Here is a 15,702-nt window from a genome sequence, read left to right as displayed (position 1 = left end):
AAACTGTTGACTTTTCTGGTAAGAATATCTTAACAAAAGGCCGGCTCGGCCTGAGGCACAAACTGAGGCCTCAGCTCATCAGCTGACTTTGTGTGGGGGCAGGAGTCCACTCAAGTCCCATTCAATTTCAGAATCAAGGCCACAAGCAATGTATACTTGGAGGCAGGGCGGTCCCTACCCATACACAAACTACGCAGCCACTTAGGGTATCCCCTCCCCCTCTCCCTCGGAGGCCTGGGACGCTCCCTACCCCCTGCAGAGGCCTGGGACGCACACCCCCCATCAGAGGCCCACAGGGGGGCTGCGTAGGCCACCACAATCTCTAGGGATGGCCTTGCTTGGAGGCCACTAATTCAGCCCTCATTCAGCCAAAATATTCTTTTGTTTTGTATTTTAATTTAATCTCTGTTCCCCACTTTTTGTGTGAATTTCGTGCTTAGAAATGTCACAATGTGACGACCCTGCATTCCGAAGTCCTTTACTGGTCTACAGAACAGTATAGCTCTAGCAAAGCACATTTCTTACTCAGCACATTTGCTCCCCATGTGGGTGTCACAGCTGCTGACTTGAGTGACTAAAATAAGGCCCTGATCTTGCAGTCAGACCTGCACAAGCAGACCTCTGAGCTGTGCATGGCCATGATTCTGTTAGTGCCAACCCTATTGTAGGATTGGGGCCTATGTTTTTAAATGGTTTTATTTTTACTCGTTTGCCATCTTTCTCAATTGCCCTTCATAATGATGTATAGCACTCATTTTAGTCCCAAAGTTACCTACATTCCACAAAAATGTACAGTCCCTTCACTTGTTGAAAGATAAATTAACAACTTTAATGGACAAATTTCTGTTGGTGAGAGAGACAAGCTTTTGAGCCACACAGAGTTCTTCTTCAGGTTGAAAGTTATTTACAGCAGAAAGAAGAAATCATGGCATTGAGGTTTAGGGTTGCCAACTTTCTAATATCACAAAACCAAACACCTTTTCCCCACCTCTGCCCCAAGGCCCCACCCCCACCCCTTCTCCGAGGCCCTGCCCCACTCACACTATTCCCCCTCCCTCCGCTCGCTCTCCCCCACCCTTGCTCACTCGCTCATTTTCACAAGGCTGAGGTAGGGGGTTGGGTTGCAGGATAGAGTGAGGGCTCCAGCTGGAGGTGCAGGCTCTGGGGCAGGGCCAGGGATGAGGGGTTTAGGTGCAGAAGGGGGCTCCGGACTGAGGCCAAGGGGTTTGGAGTGTGGGAGGGGGTACGGGCTTTGGGCTGGGGGTCCAGCCAGAAATGAGGAGTTCAGGGTGCGGCTGGGGTGAGGGCTCTGTCTGGGGGTACAGGCTCTGGGCTGGGACTGGGTATGAGGGGTTTGGTGTGCAGGAGGGGTCTCCGGACTGGGGACAAGGGGTTTGGAATGCTGGAGGGGGCTGGGGGTTGGGGCACAGGAGGGGATGCAGGCTCAGAGAGGAGTTTGGGTGCAGGAGGGGGCTCAGGGCTGGGGTAGGGGCACAGGAGGGGGTGCAGGTTCCGGGTGGTGCTTACCTCAGCTGGCTCCCGGGAAGCAGCCGGCATGTCCCTCTGGCTCCTAGGCGGAGGCACGACCAGGCGGCTCTGTGCGCCGTCCACGCCCACAGGTGCTGCCCCCACAGCTCCCATTGGCCGTGGATCCCGGCCAATGGTAGCTGCAGAGCTGGCACTCATGGGGGGGGGGGGTAGCACGCAGAGCCCCCGTGGCCATCCCTCCACCTAAGAGCCAGAGGGACATGCCAGCTGCTTCCCAGGAGCCATGCGGAGTCTGGTAGGGAGCCTGCCTGCGCCGCCAACCGGCCTTTTAATGAGCTGCCAGGGTCCCTTTTCAACCAGGCGTTCCAGTCGAATACTGGACACCTCGCAACCCTCAGTTACAGGATTAGTTATTTACACTACAGGAGTGAACCCTACAGCATTTTTAGTTACCTGTATGAATATTTTTGTGTCCCCAATTCTGTCTCTGTCACACATTCCATCCCACATTTGGGCTGTGTCAGGTTAAGAGGTACTGTTGTTAGCCCTGTAAAGCCAAGACAGCAAAAAGGCAGAATAAGATGGAGTCTATTCCTCCATTTGATGGACTACCAACTATTTTTGGGGGGAGAAAGGTACATGCTAGAAAGGCTGTGGGGTGGTGCAGCTACCTCCATATCCTGGATCCCAGCTGGGGGAGGGATTGCTAGGCTGGTCGGTGGAATGGGGGCTGCTGGGCAGGGCTGTGTGCTGGGTGGGGTTTGCTGGGTGCTGAGCCAGGGCTGTGTGTGGTGGGGGAAGGGTGGTTGGGTGCTATGCGGGGGGCTGGGCACTGAGCTGTGTGGGTGGAAGAGTTGGGTCCAGGGTGACACAGGCTGTGTGTGGACGGACAGGAGCTGGGCTAGGCTGGGGGGGGGGTGTGTGTGCCAAGCCAGGCTGCGCAATGAGGAATTGAGTGCTGGGCTGGGCACAGCGGGGGGAGGGTTGGGTGCCGGGCAGAAGGGAGCTAGGGGCCAGGCCAGGCCGGACTGGGCGGAGCTGGGCTCGGGGGAAGGGGATTGGGGGCCGGGCCGCAGGTACCTGCGCAGCAGCCAGCAGAGGGCTCGCTCCGCTCCTTCCGCCCCCCGGCTGCTCCGCAGCGCCGCTCCCAGCAGCAGCACCCGCCGGCGGAGGAACGGGGCGGCCCAGTCCGGGCGGCCGGGCTCGCTGTGGCTGCGCGGGGCCGCGGCCCGGGCCGGCGCCGAGGATGCCGCTGGGGCTGAAGCCCACGTGCAGCGTGTGCCGCAGCACCTCCTCCTCCATGTGGAAGAAGGGCGGCCAGGGCGAGATCCTCTGCAACAACTGCACGGGCCGCGCCGGGCCGCCCGGGCCCGGGCCCTTCGCCACCACCTCGGCCGCCGCCCAGCACAGCAACGGGGGCGGCGGCAAGCAGGTCAGGCTGCCGGGCACCCGCTGTGCTGCACGAAGGGGCCGGGGTCCCGGGGCGGGGCTCCCTGGGGGTTTACACGGGGCGTGACACCGCCGCGCCGCGCCGCCCTTCCCGGCGGGCAAAGAGCGGAGCCCGCGGCTGCAGCGCCCGGCGGTGTCCGCAGCCCGGCCTGTCGGGCTAACTCGGTGCGTAGCTGCAGGGAAATCAGGGGAGCCGCTGTCGGGCCTAACCCGGTTTTATGGAGAGCCCATTTATTGAGTGTCTGAACTGTGGGCCCGTCTAGCTTCATAGCCCCGCGGCAACCCCGTAACATGAACACTCCTTCCCGCTTTCTCGTTTCATTGTCCGCATGGCAGAGCAAACAGGAGATCCACAGGCGCTCAGCTCGGCTGCGGAACACAAAATACAAATCTGCTCCGGCTGCGGAAAAGAAAGTTTCCACTAAAGGCAAAGGGAGAAGACACATCTTCAAGTTAAAAAATGTAAGGTGATTGTGGCTAATGTCTTGTGCTCGTTGCAATTCTACTGTGTAAGGCTTGGTCTACGCTACCACTTACGTCACTCGGGGGTGTGAATAAGCCGCCCCCCTGAGCTATATAAATTACAACGAGCGTCTCCTGCCCACACAGTTACCGCCTCTTGCAGAGGTGGATTTATTATGCCCGCAGGAGAACTCTCTCCCATCTGCATAGCGCCTCTTCACCAGTCGCGCTACAGCTGCATTACTGCAGCTACGCAGCTGTAGCGCTTCTAGTGTAGATTAGCCCTAAGTAGCGTGTTCTGCCACAGACCGCTTTGGTGTTGCAGTCTCCTCAAAGCAGTGACCCAACATGTCAAGGTAATCCAGATCTGCAGACATATTTGTCATTTCTCCAAAGACTTACTCCTTTTCTGCAGAAAATCAAATTAAACCCAAACTGAGTCCAGCTTGCTGTCCCAATTTCTGGCTCAGTCCCTTCATTTTTGCCAGGGTGGATAAAAATCAATGACTTAAAAATCCAATTTGCCTTTTTTTTTAAAAAATAATTTCAGTTAAATACACATTTATTTTTTGAAAATAAACCTGTAATTTAAAATCAAAATCGAAAGTGACAACCTGTGATAATGCATTAACTTATAATTAAAATAAATAATATTAAACAATATATGTTGCTGCTAAGTTTTAAATAAAGTCAAATCATTGAACTGGTGGAAAACACTGGCTAAAAATCTGGAACCAGAATTTGCTGAAGTGCTAAACTAGCTTTTGGCAGCAGTAGCCTCTTCTAACAGTTGCAGAGAGAATATTTTCTTCAATTCAGTTTATTCAACTAGTTCAGTTCAATACGAGGTCATCCAAAGTTAAGAAACCAATTAGAAGTTCAGGAGTACTTGTGGCACCTTAGAGACTAACAAATTTATTAGAGCATAAGCAATTAGAAGTTGAAAAAGCAGGAAGGCTTCTTTTCCTATTCCAGTCTATGAACAAAAACTGGAAGATGATGAGATCTGCTAGTTCTAAAGTCTCAGAGAAACCCGTGACCACAAACAAATCAATTAAATTCACTAACTACAGATAATACTTTCCATGTTATGTATTTACAATTGATTTTTATTAAACAAGTTTTTATAAAAAAAAATTGTATGAATCCAACACATTTAAGGTAGTTATAGTTAATTAAAAAATTAATATTGTTTTTGTGCATTTGTAATTTAATTTGAATTTCCATCCCAATAGAACTTGACACCAATTGCAAGTTAAAAAAAATCATCTATCATGCATTATTCACCATTTTCTAACACAATAAAATATTAAAATGAATAAGTATAAGTTAATCTATATAATAAATATGTATAGATATAGTTTCCTGGTTAGCAAAAAAGCTCAACATTTAGTGTACAGCCTGTATTTAGTTGCAAATCAACATGTTTGAATGGTTGCCAAGCAAGAATCAACCTTTCTTTAGGAAAATAACTTTAAAAGTACAAATACAAAACAATTTAAATCAGTTATTTAAACAAAGGTTTCCTGCTTGCTAATTTAAATCATTATTAAAAATTGCTTTGATTTAAATTTAATCCACCCTGATGTCTGATGACACATGCATTTGACCCTGTTGTAGTTTCTTTTGCAACTTCATTCACGCAATCAGTCTTTAGTCAGGATAGGATATGGTTGCAGTGTCAGGTACACAGGTTTGGATTGTCCCTAGCTCTGAGCAGCGTGAACAAACCTGCTCACACGTCTTTTGTAAGGGGTCATTCTGCCTCCTGGTTTGAACTGAGTTCTCAAGGGTCCTGTGCTTTCTTCTCCTCTCCCCCACTTCCATGTTTAACAGTGAGACTGATCATACAAGTTTATAACCAGCCTTTCTCTTTAAAACCTCATTTTTAAGATAATGAAAGTTAGTGGTGTCACTTCCATTTTTATAATAAAAATAAAAAAATATTAGAGAAATTATAATGTCTTGTCCTTTATGTGAAGATTCTGCTTTAGTATCTTATATTTGCTAGAATTTTCTTTCCTATTTCTCTAGGGCTACATCTTCACTGCGGGGGAGGGTCGATTTAAGATACGCAAATTCAGCTACGCGAATAGCGTAGCTGAATTCGACGTATCGCAGCCGACTTACCCCGCTGTAGGGACGGCGGCAAAATCGACCTCTGCGGCTTCCCATCGACGGCGCTTACTCCCACCTCCACTGCTGGAGTAAGAGCGTCGATTCGGGGATCGAGGGACGCGATAAATCGATCCCCGAGAGGTCCATTTCTACCCGCCGATTCAGGCGGGTAGTGTAGACCCAGCCTAGAAAACATTGACATTTTCTTCATGAATTTTTCTACCCTTGTAACTTCTAACTGTTTTTATGTTGTTGTTTATTTAGCCCATCAAGGCTCCTGAGTCTGTATCCACTATAATTACAGCAGAATCCATCTTTCATAAGGTATGTATGGTTTATATAGAGAAAAAGATGTTCTTTCTCTAAGACTTTCAAAAGTTATTGCAGATAGATAGTGAAAGGACTTTATTTACAAAAAGTTTTCTTCCTTTCACAAACTGAATTCTTGGGGAACCCCAGCATCAGTGTGTTGTATCATTATATCATGGAAAATTGTTTACCCCAGAGGTTTTAATCTTTTTTTTTCTCTCCAGAGGTTAAGCATTAAATTGTGTAATTCTCATAAAGAGAACCAACTTTTTAATTGGAATTTTTTTTCAAAAACACACTTGTGAGTTTATGAAGAAGTGTCAGCTTTCACTGTGCTAGCGTTGGGAACCAAGCAAAATTGACATTTACTTTCAGCAGTAGTTGAAATTTAGCGTGGTGGGTCCTATTTTAAGTAGAGGGCATATCACAGATATAGGAGATTGTCTTTGTGTAGTTCTGACTTCAAGAAGTTTGTTGCAGCCAGTGGGAACACTCTAGACGTTTCAAACAAGGGGACAGTATATATTTCACACGTTAAGAAAAGAATAAGCCAAACTTAAAAGGGAAAGAATGTTCTGAGGAAGTTCTGTTGTCAAAATATTGGTGTCTAGCATGTCTATGAAAATTAATGTATATTCTCATATTTGCTTCTTTAATAGGATGTCTGAGGTATTCTATTTGTAGCAGTGTCTATAGCTGGAACAGCGCTCAATCATATATAGTATTTTTTAAAAACTGAGGGTGTTCTTTCTTTTTTTTTTTCCCCAAAGGAAAAAATCAAAACCAGTATTAAATAAGTTATCAGTTATCTCAAAAACCTGTTTGCTGCCTGGTTACTCTGTGCTGCCATGTGTATAGAAGGCCTTGGTCAGTGATCCACAACTTCTGGCTCTAGAGTCTAGAATCATATGTAGCTGTTGGGGACAGCATGCAGACTGGTGCCCTGAAGAACTGTACTTGTGTATTAGTGAGGCAGTGACTGTCCACTTCTGCAGGATAGGAACTGAGGCCACTAGAGATTAGGTGATGTTGCACAGACCATACTATGGGTGAAGAATAATTCCATTTTACAGCACCCCTTTCCCTTGGTTTGAATGGCTGAATTGTTGGAGCACTTGGAGAAGGGTGCAGTTTATCTGGACTAGAGATGAGGTCTAAGCATTGTGTCTGCAAATAAATGGTGTAAGGAAGGGAAATCTGGTATTTAAAATATCCCTGAAGAGAGCTGAGGAAAGTTCCAGGCAGTTGCTAGTAAAATCAGGTTTTTTAAAAAGTAATTATCTGTCTCTCTTCCAGGGAGTGTACTATCAAATTGGAGATGTTGTTTCAGTGGTTGATGAGCAGGATGGAAAAACATACTACGCTCAGATTAGGGGGTTTATTCAGGACCAATACTGTGAAAAGAGTGCAGCTTTAACATGGCTCATTCCTACTGTAGCCAGTCCCAAAGACTGTTTTGACCCTGCATCCTATATCATAGGTAAGCGCCAAGATTTCCTATTATAACTTGTATACATGGCTACACTGGTACAAAAAAAACCTTGTATAGACTATGCCTATCTATGGTGTAGTTTATAGAATACTTTGTTGTTCTCCCTGACCATCATTCATGTAGTTTTTAGGCCCGGATCATGTGAACACAAGGCACAGGAATAACTGTGTATGTGAGTAGTCCCATTTGAGTGAATGGGATTACTTACACGCATAAAAATAATCACAGACATAATAGTTGTGGGCTTGTGGACTTAATTATCAGAATCTAGCCCTAGGGATATTAGTCCTGGCTGATAAAGTAGGCAACTTACTATACAGGCACAGATTCTCCCCTTGGTTTCCAAATGACCCAAATTAGGTGAAACTCACTTTGGGTGTACAGAGGGATTGTGGGGGAGGGGGCTTGTGTAACACAATTCCAGAACAGTTTCTATTACAAACATCAAGTATGAATATATTTGAGAAAAATGAGCTGGATATGCAGTTCAAGCACAGAGAGCAGCTAAATTCATTATATATATTTTTTCAGCTCTACTCATAACTACTGGAAGAATGCTTCAACACTTGAACACAGAATGGAACAAATTTAAAAAGGCTTTTACCATATTGGCAGTTTTTGATTGAAATAGTAGTGTTCTCAGATATTGCTGGCTGTTGTTCCATATTCTGTTAATTCTATACATAATGTGTAAAGCTTAAAAATGTACTCCTGGGGGAATTTTGTGCCACTGTGCGTGTACAGAATTCATGTCCCCTGCAGATTGCTTTGCTTCCCCACAGAAAAATGACTTTCTGACAGGGAAGCAAATGGAAGCTGCAAGAGCAGTCATGCAACACTTTCTAGCAGTGCAGGTACATTGTTTTAGGCACCCAGACTAGCCGGTGGAGACGTAAATCACCGCAGGGCTAGGGACACCCCAGCCAGTGGCTCCTACCCTGAGCTGGGATCAGCTGCTAGTCCTGTCTGGGCTGGAGGCAGGAGAGAATGGGATTTCCTCTTCCCCTGCAAGGAGTGGCTGGGGATGTCAGACCCACCCCCAGAAACCTCCCCCACCTGCAGGAAGCTCAGTATCCTCCCCTGCTTCATGCCCCCACTGTTCTTCAGCTGTGGGGGGAGGGGTTACTGTACAGGGAGCTGCTCCCCCATCCACCCAACCCTGTGCACCTGGGCCTCCCATACCCAGACACCGCCGGCCAAACTTCACCCCGTACACCCAGAATCCTCCTAGCCCTCCATACCCCTGAACCCCATCCCCTGCAACTGGAGCCCCCCTGCACCCAGACCACCCCCCACTGAGCTTCCTGCCCTCAAACCCCCACCCTGATGTGCCCCACCTCCTGCACCAACCTGAGCCCCCAACTAGCTGCACCCAGACCCCCTTGCAGAGACCACCACACCCAGACCCTTCCACTGAGGCCCAACCACTTTCACCTGGAAGCCCCTGCAGAGTCCCATTACCCCTGCACCTGGAACACTCCCTCCCGCCCCCAACGAACCTCTGTGCATCCAGATCCCCCCACACCTAGACCCCCCCATTTACTGCCTGCACCCAGATTATCCCACACAGAATCCTCTAACCCCACACCTGTATCCCTCCACACTTGGATCCTGCCTGGTTGAACCTGCCTGTCCCACACTTGGTGCGCCTGGCACAGAGGGGCAGGGCCCCAGGGTGTTTCTGAGGCATGTCCAGGCCTTGTGCTGTGTCAGGGTCAGGTGCAGCCAAGGCTGGTTCTAACATTTTTGCTGCCCCAAGCAGCAAAAAAAAGCGCCGCCCCGCCGAGCGCCCCCCGCCGAGCCGCCGGAACCCCCCCTGAGCACCGCGCCCCGCGCCGCCCCCCCCTGCCGAGGGCCGCGCCGCCGGAGCAACCCCCTGTGGAATGCCGCGCTGCCCCCCGCCACCCCAAGACTGGCCACCCCTTACCAGGTGCCGCCCCAAGCATGTGCTTGGTTGCCTGGTGCTGGCCCTGGGTGCAGCCTCACCACTGAGTCCGTGTCCCAGGGGAGGAGAGGCTGCAGGGTGATCTCCCACCTTCGGACAGCCAGTAGCCTGTGCTCTCCACTGCTATGCTGCAGCCTCTGCATTTATTTATTGACAAATACAACTTGCAGAATTTTTAATTTTTTGGCACAGAATGCCCTCAGGAATAAAAATGTTACTTTGTTTTTTTAGGACCAGAAGAAGATCTTCCAAGGAAAATGGAATACTTAGAATTTGTTTGTCATGCACCTTCAGAATATTTCAAATCTCGATCATCTCCCTTCCCCACGGTTCCTACTAGACCAGAAAAAGGCTATATCTGGACTCATGTCGGACCTACTCCTGCAATCTCCATCAAGGAAACTGTTACCAACAATTTATAATCTTTGTTTGAGTTCCCTTTAAAAGTATATTAGTTGTATTCTCAGCCTCCATCTGTACATCTATTACAAGAAATTAGAACTTTTTTTTTTATAAAATATTTGGTTGGCCACATGGATTGTGGTGGTAGATAATTAAAAAAAATAATGAACTTTTGAAAGAAAATTCTTATTTGATGCTTCTGTTTCCCTCCCTTGCTCCAATTAAAACCACTTGTTTTATCACCATTGCTTGAGTATGAGAAACTACACGTTTTGTATTTTCGTCTCTTCTGCCGTGAGTTATTGATTTCTTTCAGTTGGCTGGGCCTGTAGCCTTCTAATCTTGCCACGGTCTCTTACAAAAGAGGACTAGCACTCCGTGCAGTATTTTAAAGAACCATCACTACCCACACAATATATTATAGAGCTAAGGTAGTGTATTTTTGTTCCCTGCCATTGACTTTAAAGACTAAAACCGGTGTTCATTAATGTGGCTATGCTCTGCACACGTTTGTTCAAGTTTTTAATGAAAGAGCATCGAGTGTACTGAGCTGAATTTTACAAACAGGTGCAGTTATAAGAGTTTCTGTAAAACTGCATAAGAGAATGAGACAGATTCAAGAACTACCATTTTTTGGTTTTTGCCACTGTCACCTTCCCTACAAAAACCTGCTGAGCAGAGCAACATCACTTGGTGCAGTAACAGAGACTGCCTTGAGCCCTGACTAGGCAAGCATGATGTAAATAACCCTTTTGTATGGGTTTGCTAGATCAGGCCCTTGGGTTGGTTTTAAATTCTCTGAGTTTTGGTACACTACTTACTGATGGTAGTTCATAAGAATGATAAGGTAAGTAGTAAAAAATGGACTTCCGAAAAACAGAGTTTAATTATGTTAAACTCATAGGATTCAAATTCCAAAGCAGTTACTAAAGAAATAGAAGGTATTTAAATATCAAGATTAACAACTGACCATCATTAAATCTTATTTTTTACATAAATATTTAAGAGCCTTCACCAGCATCTCAGACCTTAGAACAGTGGTTCTCAAACTTTTGTACTGGTGACCCCTCTCACATAGAAAGCCTCTGAGTGTGACTCCCCCCATATAAATTAAAAACACTTTTTTGTATATTTAACACCATTATAAATGCTGGCGGCAAAGCGCGGTTTGGGCTGGAGGCTGACAGCTTGTGACCCCCCCCCCCCCAGGGGTCCTGACCCCCAGTTTGAGAACCCCTGCCTTAGAAGCTGGAAGTAGTGACATTTTTTAGTCCATTGAACAGAAAATATGCTTAATAAATTCATACTAACGTTTTTATCCCACATAAGCACTTTACAATCTGCTTAGATCATGGGGAAAAATACTACACGGTTCAGAGATTGCAGGTCCTTCATGCTTTTTATTTATATTATGGTACCACTCAAAAAACCCCACTCAATGTCGAGGTATTGTCTCAGGTGGTCCTGTGTAAGCACAGACAAAGACAAGACTCCTGCTCCAGAGACATGTTTTAACTTAGTGAGGAAAAGCTGAAGTCAATTAAAAAAGTTCTCTTCAAGGGTATGTACCCTTGAATTTTAAAATAATGACATTTCCCTTAATTCCACTAACAGTTAACTAGCAGTAGCCAGACAAAGTGTAACCTCAACTCTTCCCCCTCTCCAAATGCTAGGGAAAGCAGGTAAGATTTGCAGCATGCCCTCACGGTCAACCTAGTGGGAGTATTCCAGGTCGGGGAGTAAATTCTAAAATTTGAGGGACTTGGCCACTAGCTCCTACTTCTCTGGAGGGGACTCTAGTAGCTATAAATACAGCAGAATGGCACAAATTTATTATAGGCATAGGGCCTACATTTTTTCTGTTTTGGGGGATGAGGGGGGGATGTTTAATAGCTCAATAATACCATCTTAAATTCCACCCAGAAATGAATAAGCAGCCAGTGCAGATCATGGAGCACTGTGCTGGTACCATGATACTTCATTTATTGAACAGGTAGCTAAATTCTGCACCAACTTTAGTTTCCAGATACATTTAAGATGTAACCCCCCTGGAGGACACTGCAGTAATCTAATCTTCAGGTGACACAGGCATGGGTGACAGCAGGAAGATCCACACCCAAAAGAAACTTACATGATGGCTGTATGTAGGTACAACGCTAGCACTTTGCCCTTCCCAAAAGAGAGTTGACAGTCTTCTCTAATATTAGGCCAGGTTTTTCCTCACTGGCCTTTGCCATCTTAAAAGGTCACAGGTCACACAAGTGCTCCCACTACCTCCAGAATCTCAGTGAGAGACACTGAAACCTGTGAAGAGAAGACTTCGTGCCTCAGCTGGAGTACTGTGTCCAATTGCAGGTGCCATACTTCAAGAAAGATGTGGACAAATTGAATACAGTCCAGATGAGTGATACAAAAATGATAGGTTAAAAACAATTGGGTATGTTTAGTCTTAGGTCCCCCCTCAGTCTTCTTTCTTGAGTCTTCAAATAAAGGATTGGTACAAAGAAGACTGATCAGTTTTCTGTGTCCATTGAAGGTAGGGCAAAAAGTAATGGGCTTAATCTGCAGCCAGGGAGATTAGATTAGATATGAGAACAACTTTTTAACTATAAAGGTAGATAAGCTCCAGAATAGGCTTCCAAAGGGGTTATGGAATCTTTGTCCCTGGAGGTTTTTAAGAACAGGCTGGACAAACACCTGCCCTTCCAGCCCTTTATTGCTATGATTCTATTATTACCCTGCCACTACACAGGCATTGCAGGCTGAATTCTCACAATCTTATCTATAAAAGAAGCAGTTTCCTCATACTGGGAGGTATTTGAATCAGCCACACGGTGAAGGCAGCTTACCTTAACCAAAATGTCCACCATGTGAAATAAATCTGCTGAGCAGAGAAGTTGCAGAATCTATGGTGGAAGCAAAGAACCTTTTATTTGCTTCCTATACAACATAAAACTTCTAAAAATTCTGTCACAGGTAGTCAGCTATAGTCTGAGACATCCCCCAGTGGTCATATAGGGACAGATTTTTAAAGGTATTTAGCGCTCACTTTATATTGTTATTTTTTATTACAAATATTTGCACTGTAAAAATGATGAACTGAAAAATACTATTTCTTTTGCTTATCTCATACAAGTACTGTAGGTGCAATCTCTTTATTTTAAAAGTGTAATCTACAAATGTAGATTTTTTGCTACATAACTGCAAAACAAATGTAAAACTTTAGCACCTACAAGTCCACTCAGTCCTACTTCTTGTTCAGCCAATTACTAAGACAAAAGTTTATTTACATTTACGGGAGATAATGCTGCCTGCTTCTTATTTATAATGTCACCTTAAAGTGAGAACAGGTGTTCACCTGGTACTTTTGTAGCTGGCATTGCAAGGTATTTACGTGCCAGATATACTAAACATTCATATGCCCCTTCATGCTTCGGGCACCATTCCAGAGGACATGCTTCCATGCTGATGACGCTTGTTAAAAAAATAATGCATTAATTAAATTTGTGACTGAACGCCTTTGGGGAGAATTGTATATCTCCTTACCCACATTCTTCTATATATTTCACGTTATAGCAGTCTCGGATGACGACCCAGCATATGTTCATTTTAAGAAAGCTTTCACAGCAGATTTGATAAAACGTAAAGAAGGTACCAATGTGAGATTTCAAAAATAGCTCCCGCACTTGACCCAAGGTTCAAGAATCTAAAGTGCTGTCCAAAATCTGAGCGGGATGAGATATGGAGCATGCTTTCAGAAGTCTTAAAAAGAGAAACACTCAGATGTGGAAACTACAGAACCCGAACCACAAAAAAAAAAAAATCAACCTTCTGCTGGTAGCATCTGACTCAGATGATGAAAATGAACATGGGTCCGTCCGCTCGGTTTTGGATCGTTATCGAGCAGAACCCATCAGCAGCATGGACGCGTGTCCTTTCAAATGTTGGTTGAAGCATAAAGGGACATATGAATCTTTAGCACATCTGGCACGTAAATATTTTGAGATGCCAGCTACAACAGTGTCACATGAACGTGCGTTCTCACTTTCAGGTGACGTAAACAGGAAGTTCACACAAACAAATGTAAACAAACTTGTTTGTGTGAGCGATTGGCTGACGTAGGACTGAGTGGACTTGTAGGCTTTAAAGTTTTACATTGTTTTATTTTTGAATGCAGGTTTTTTTTTTGTACATAATTCTATATTTGTAAGTTCAACTTTCATAATAAAGAGATTGCATTACAATACTTGTAGTATGTGAATTGAAAAATGCTATTTATTTTGTTTTTTACATTGCAAATATTTGTCATCAAAAATAAATATAAAGTGAGCACTCTACACTTTATATTCTGTGTTGTAATTGAAATCAATATATTTGAAAATGTAAAACGCATCCAAAAATATTTAAATAAATGATATTCTATTATTGTTTAACAGCACGATTAATCAGAGTTTTTTTAATTGAGTGACAGCCCTAGTATTTAGGCACCCAAAGCTGCAGATAGGCAACTAATGGGATTTTTCTAGGTGCCTGACTCCTGTTGATTTCAGTGGTGTTGCAATGCCAAAGTCCCCCATATGTGTCAGCCCCAACCTCTTCACCAGGCCTCCACATCCCTATCAATGACAGCATTGTTTCATGCTCTTGGCCACCCTACAGTAGCCACCAAAAGGATGCCAGTGGGCACCCAAATAAGGCAGGTTGCAAAAGGACATCCTAATAATTTAATCACCATCACCCACAATCGAAGACCCTCCTTAGCCTCCGATTCCCTGGGACTTGCACAAATGTTAGAATATCCCCACACAACACCAAGTGATCCTCTCTTAAGAGAGCTCATGGTCTCCCCCTCCCCCATCCCATGGCCTTCCATAAGTTATCACAAATACATTTTCCCCACAAAATACCCTTCTATTCCCTAATATCCCACATCTTCTTGGACACGCTCCCTCCCCTGCAACACCCCACTCGGTGTCAACCCATCTACTAGTGCAGAGGTCCTCAAACTGTGGTCTGTGGACGACAAGTGGTCCACGAGCTCCATTTAGCTGGTCCACGGATAGTTTCCGCTAAGGTGCACGCCTGGGAGGCCGTACACGAGAGAATGAAGGGCCACCCACCTAATTAGTGGAGCCGCGCAGGTGTGGCTTCACTAATTAGCAGAGGTGAAAGTAAGCCGGTACGCCCCAGTACGGCTTCCCCAGGTGGCAATTTAAAGGGTCTAGGGCTCCCAGCAGCGTCTGGAGCCCCAGGCCCTTTAAATTGCCACCAGAGCCCCGCTGCTGTAGCCCTGCAGTAGCAGCAGCGGCCCGGGGCTCCAGCAGCGGTTTAAAGGCCCCAGGGCGGTAGCAGAGGCCGAGCCCTGGGCCCTTTAAATTGATGCCGGAGCCCCCGGCTGCTGCTGCTACCCCAGTGGGGGAAGGGGAGGGGGACGGCACTTACCGGTACAGGGCAGGGGGGCTGCTCTGACCCCCTCATCCCCGCCCCTTCCGCCCAAGGCCTTGCCCCTTCTGGGGGCCAGAGCCGGCCCCAACCCAGCCCCGTCCCGGTAAGCTCCTATATCTACTTTCACCCCTACTAATTAGGTGCCTGGACCCTGGAGAAGCCATACATGTAAGGTGAGGTGGTGGCCTTGCGGGGAACAGGGGTAGGTGGGAGGGGGCAGTGAGGTGAGAAGAGGAGGTGCGGGGAATTTGGGATGTGCAGGGCTGCGACGGCCAGAGAAAGAGGCGACTTTCTCCAGCTCCAGGGCTAGGGCTGCGGTTGCCGGGGAGAGATGGCTCTCCTTTCCAGCCTCAGCTCTGTGGCTGCTGTGGCAGGGGAGAGACCCCCCTCCTTCCCAGCCCCAGCTCAGGGGCTGCTGCGACAGAGGAGACCTCCCTCCCTCCCAGCCCCAACTCGGGGGTTGCCGCGGTGGGGGAGACAGGGCACATCCATCACATTAGAAAGGTAAGACAACTGATATTAAAATATGAGTTGTGTGCTTTTATTTGTAGAACAAAAAAACATTAATTATTAAGGTTTTTTTTTTTTTTTA

General features: G+C 46.4%; 1 protein-coding gene and 1 long non-coding RNA gene across 2 annotated transcripts in view; one reads left to right on the top strand and one right to left on the bottom strand.

Annotated features, from left to right (window-relative positions):
* The window catches only part of LOC128832837 (uncharacterized), a 34,506-nt gene extending 31,867 nt beyond the window's left edge, over positions 1 to 2,639 (bottom strand). The window contains exons 1-2 of the long non-coding RNA XR_008444063.1: positions 2,569 to 2,639; positions 1,942 to 2,035 (exon numbers count right to left, since the gene is read on the bottom strand). This is a non-coding gene — a long non-coding RNA (uncharacterized LOC128832837). The remainder of the gene's footprint in view (positions 1 to 1,941; positions 2,036 to 2,568) is intronic.
* A 7-nt stretch (positions 2,640 to 2,646) lies between these two features.
* On the top strand, positions 2,647 to 9,910 carry GATAD1 (GATA zinc finger domain containing 1). The gene is made up of 5 exons (XM_054020477.1): positions 2,647 to 2,920; positions 3,274 to 3,399; positions 5,782 to 5,841; positions 7,123 to 7,306; positions 9,495 to 9,910. Exons 1-5 carry the CDS (start codon positions 2,735 to 2,737, stop codon positions 9,683 to 9,685), a joined length of 747 nt encoding a protein of 248 aa, XP_053876452.1. The 5' UTR covers positions 2,647 to 2,734; the 3' UTR covers positions 9,686 to 9,910.
* Positions 9,911 to 15,702: the final 5,792 nt, after the last annotated feature.

Source organism: Malaclemys terrapin, chromosome 2 (assembly GCF_027887155.1).
Source record: "Malaclemys terrapin pileata isolate rMalTer1 chromosome 2, rMalTer1.hap1, whole genome shotgun sequence".
NCBI classification, from domain to species: Eukaryota; Metazoa; Chordata; order Testudines; family Emydidae; genus Malaclemys; species Malaclemys terrapin.
This window is presented reverse-complemented; position numbering and strand designations above follow the sequence as displayed.

Bases quoted from the DNA above. Each gene is read 5' to 3' on its own strand.
- GATAD1 (XM_054020477.1), top strand. From the start codon at position 2,735: ATGCCGCTGGGGCTGAAGCCCACGTGCAGCGTGTGCCGCAGCACCTCC. The intron at 2,921-3,273 runs GTCAGGCTGCCG...TCCGCATGGCAG, and splicing joins ACGGGGGCGGCGGCAAGCAG to AGCAAACAGGAGATCCACAG. The intron at 5,842-7,122 runs GTATGTATGGTT...TCTCTCTTCCAG, and splicing joins CAGAATCCATCTTTCATAAG to GGAGTGTACTATCAAATTGG.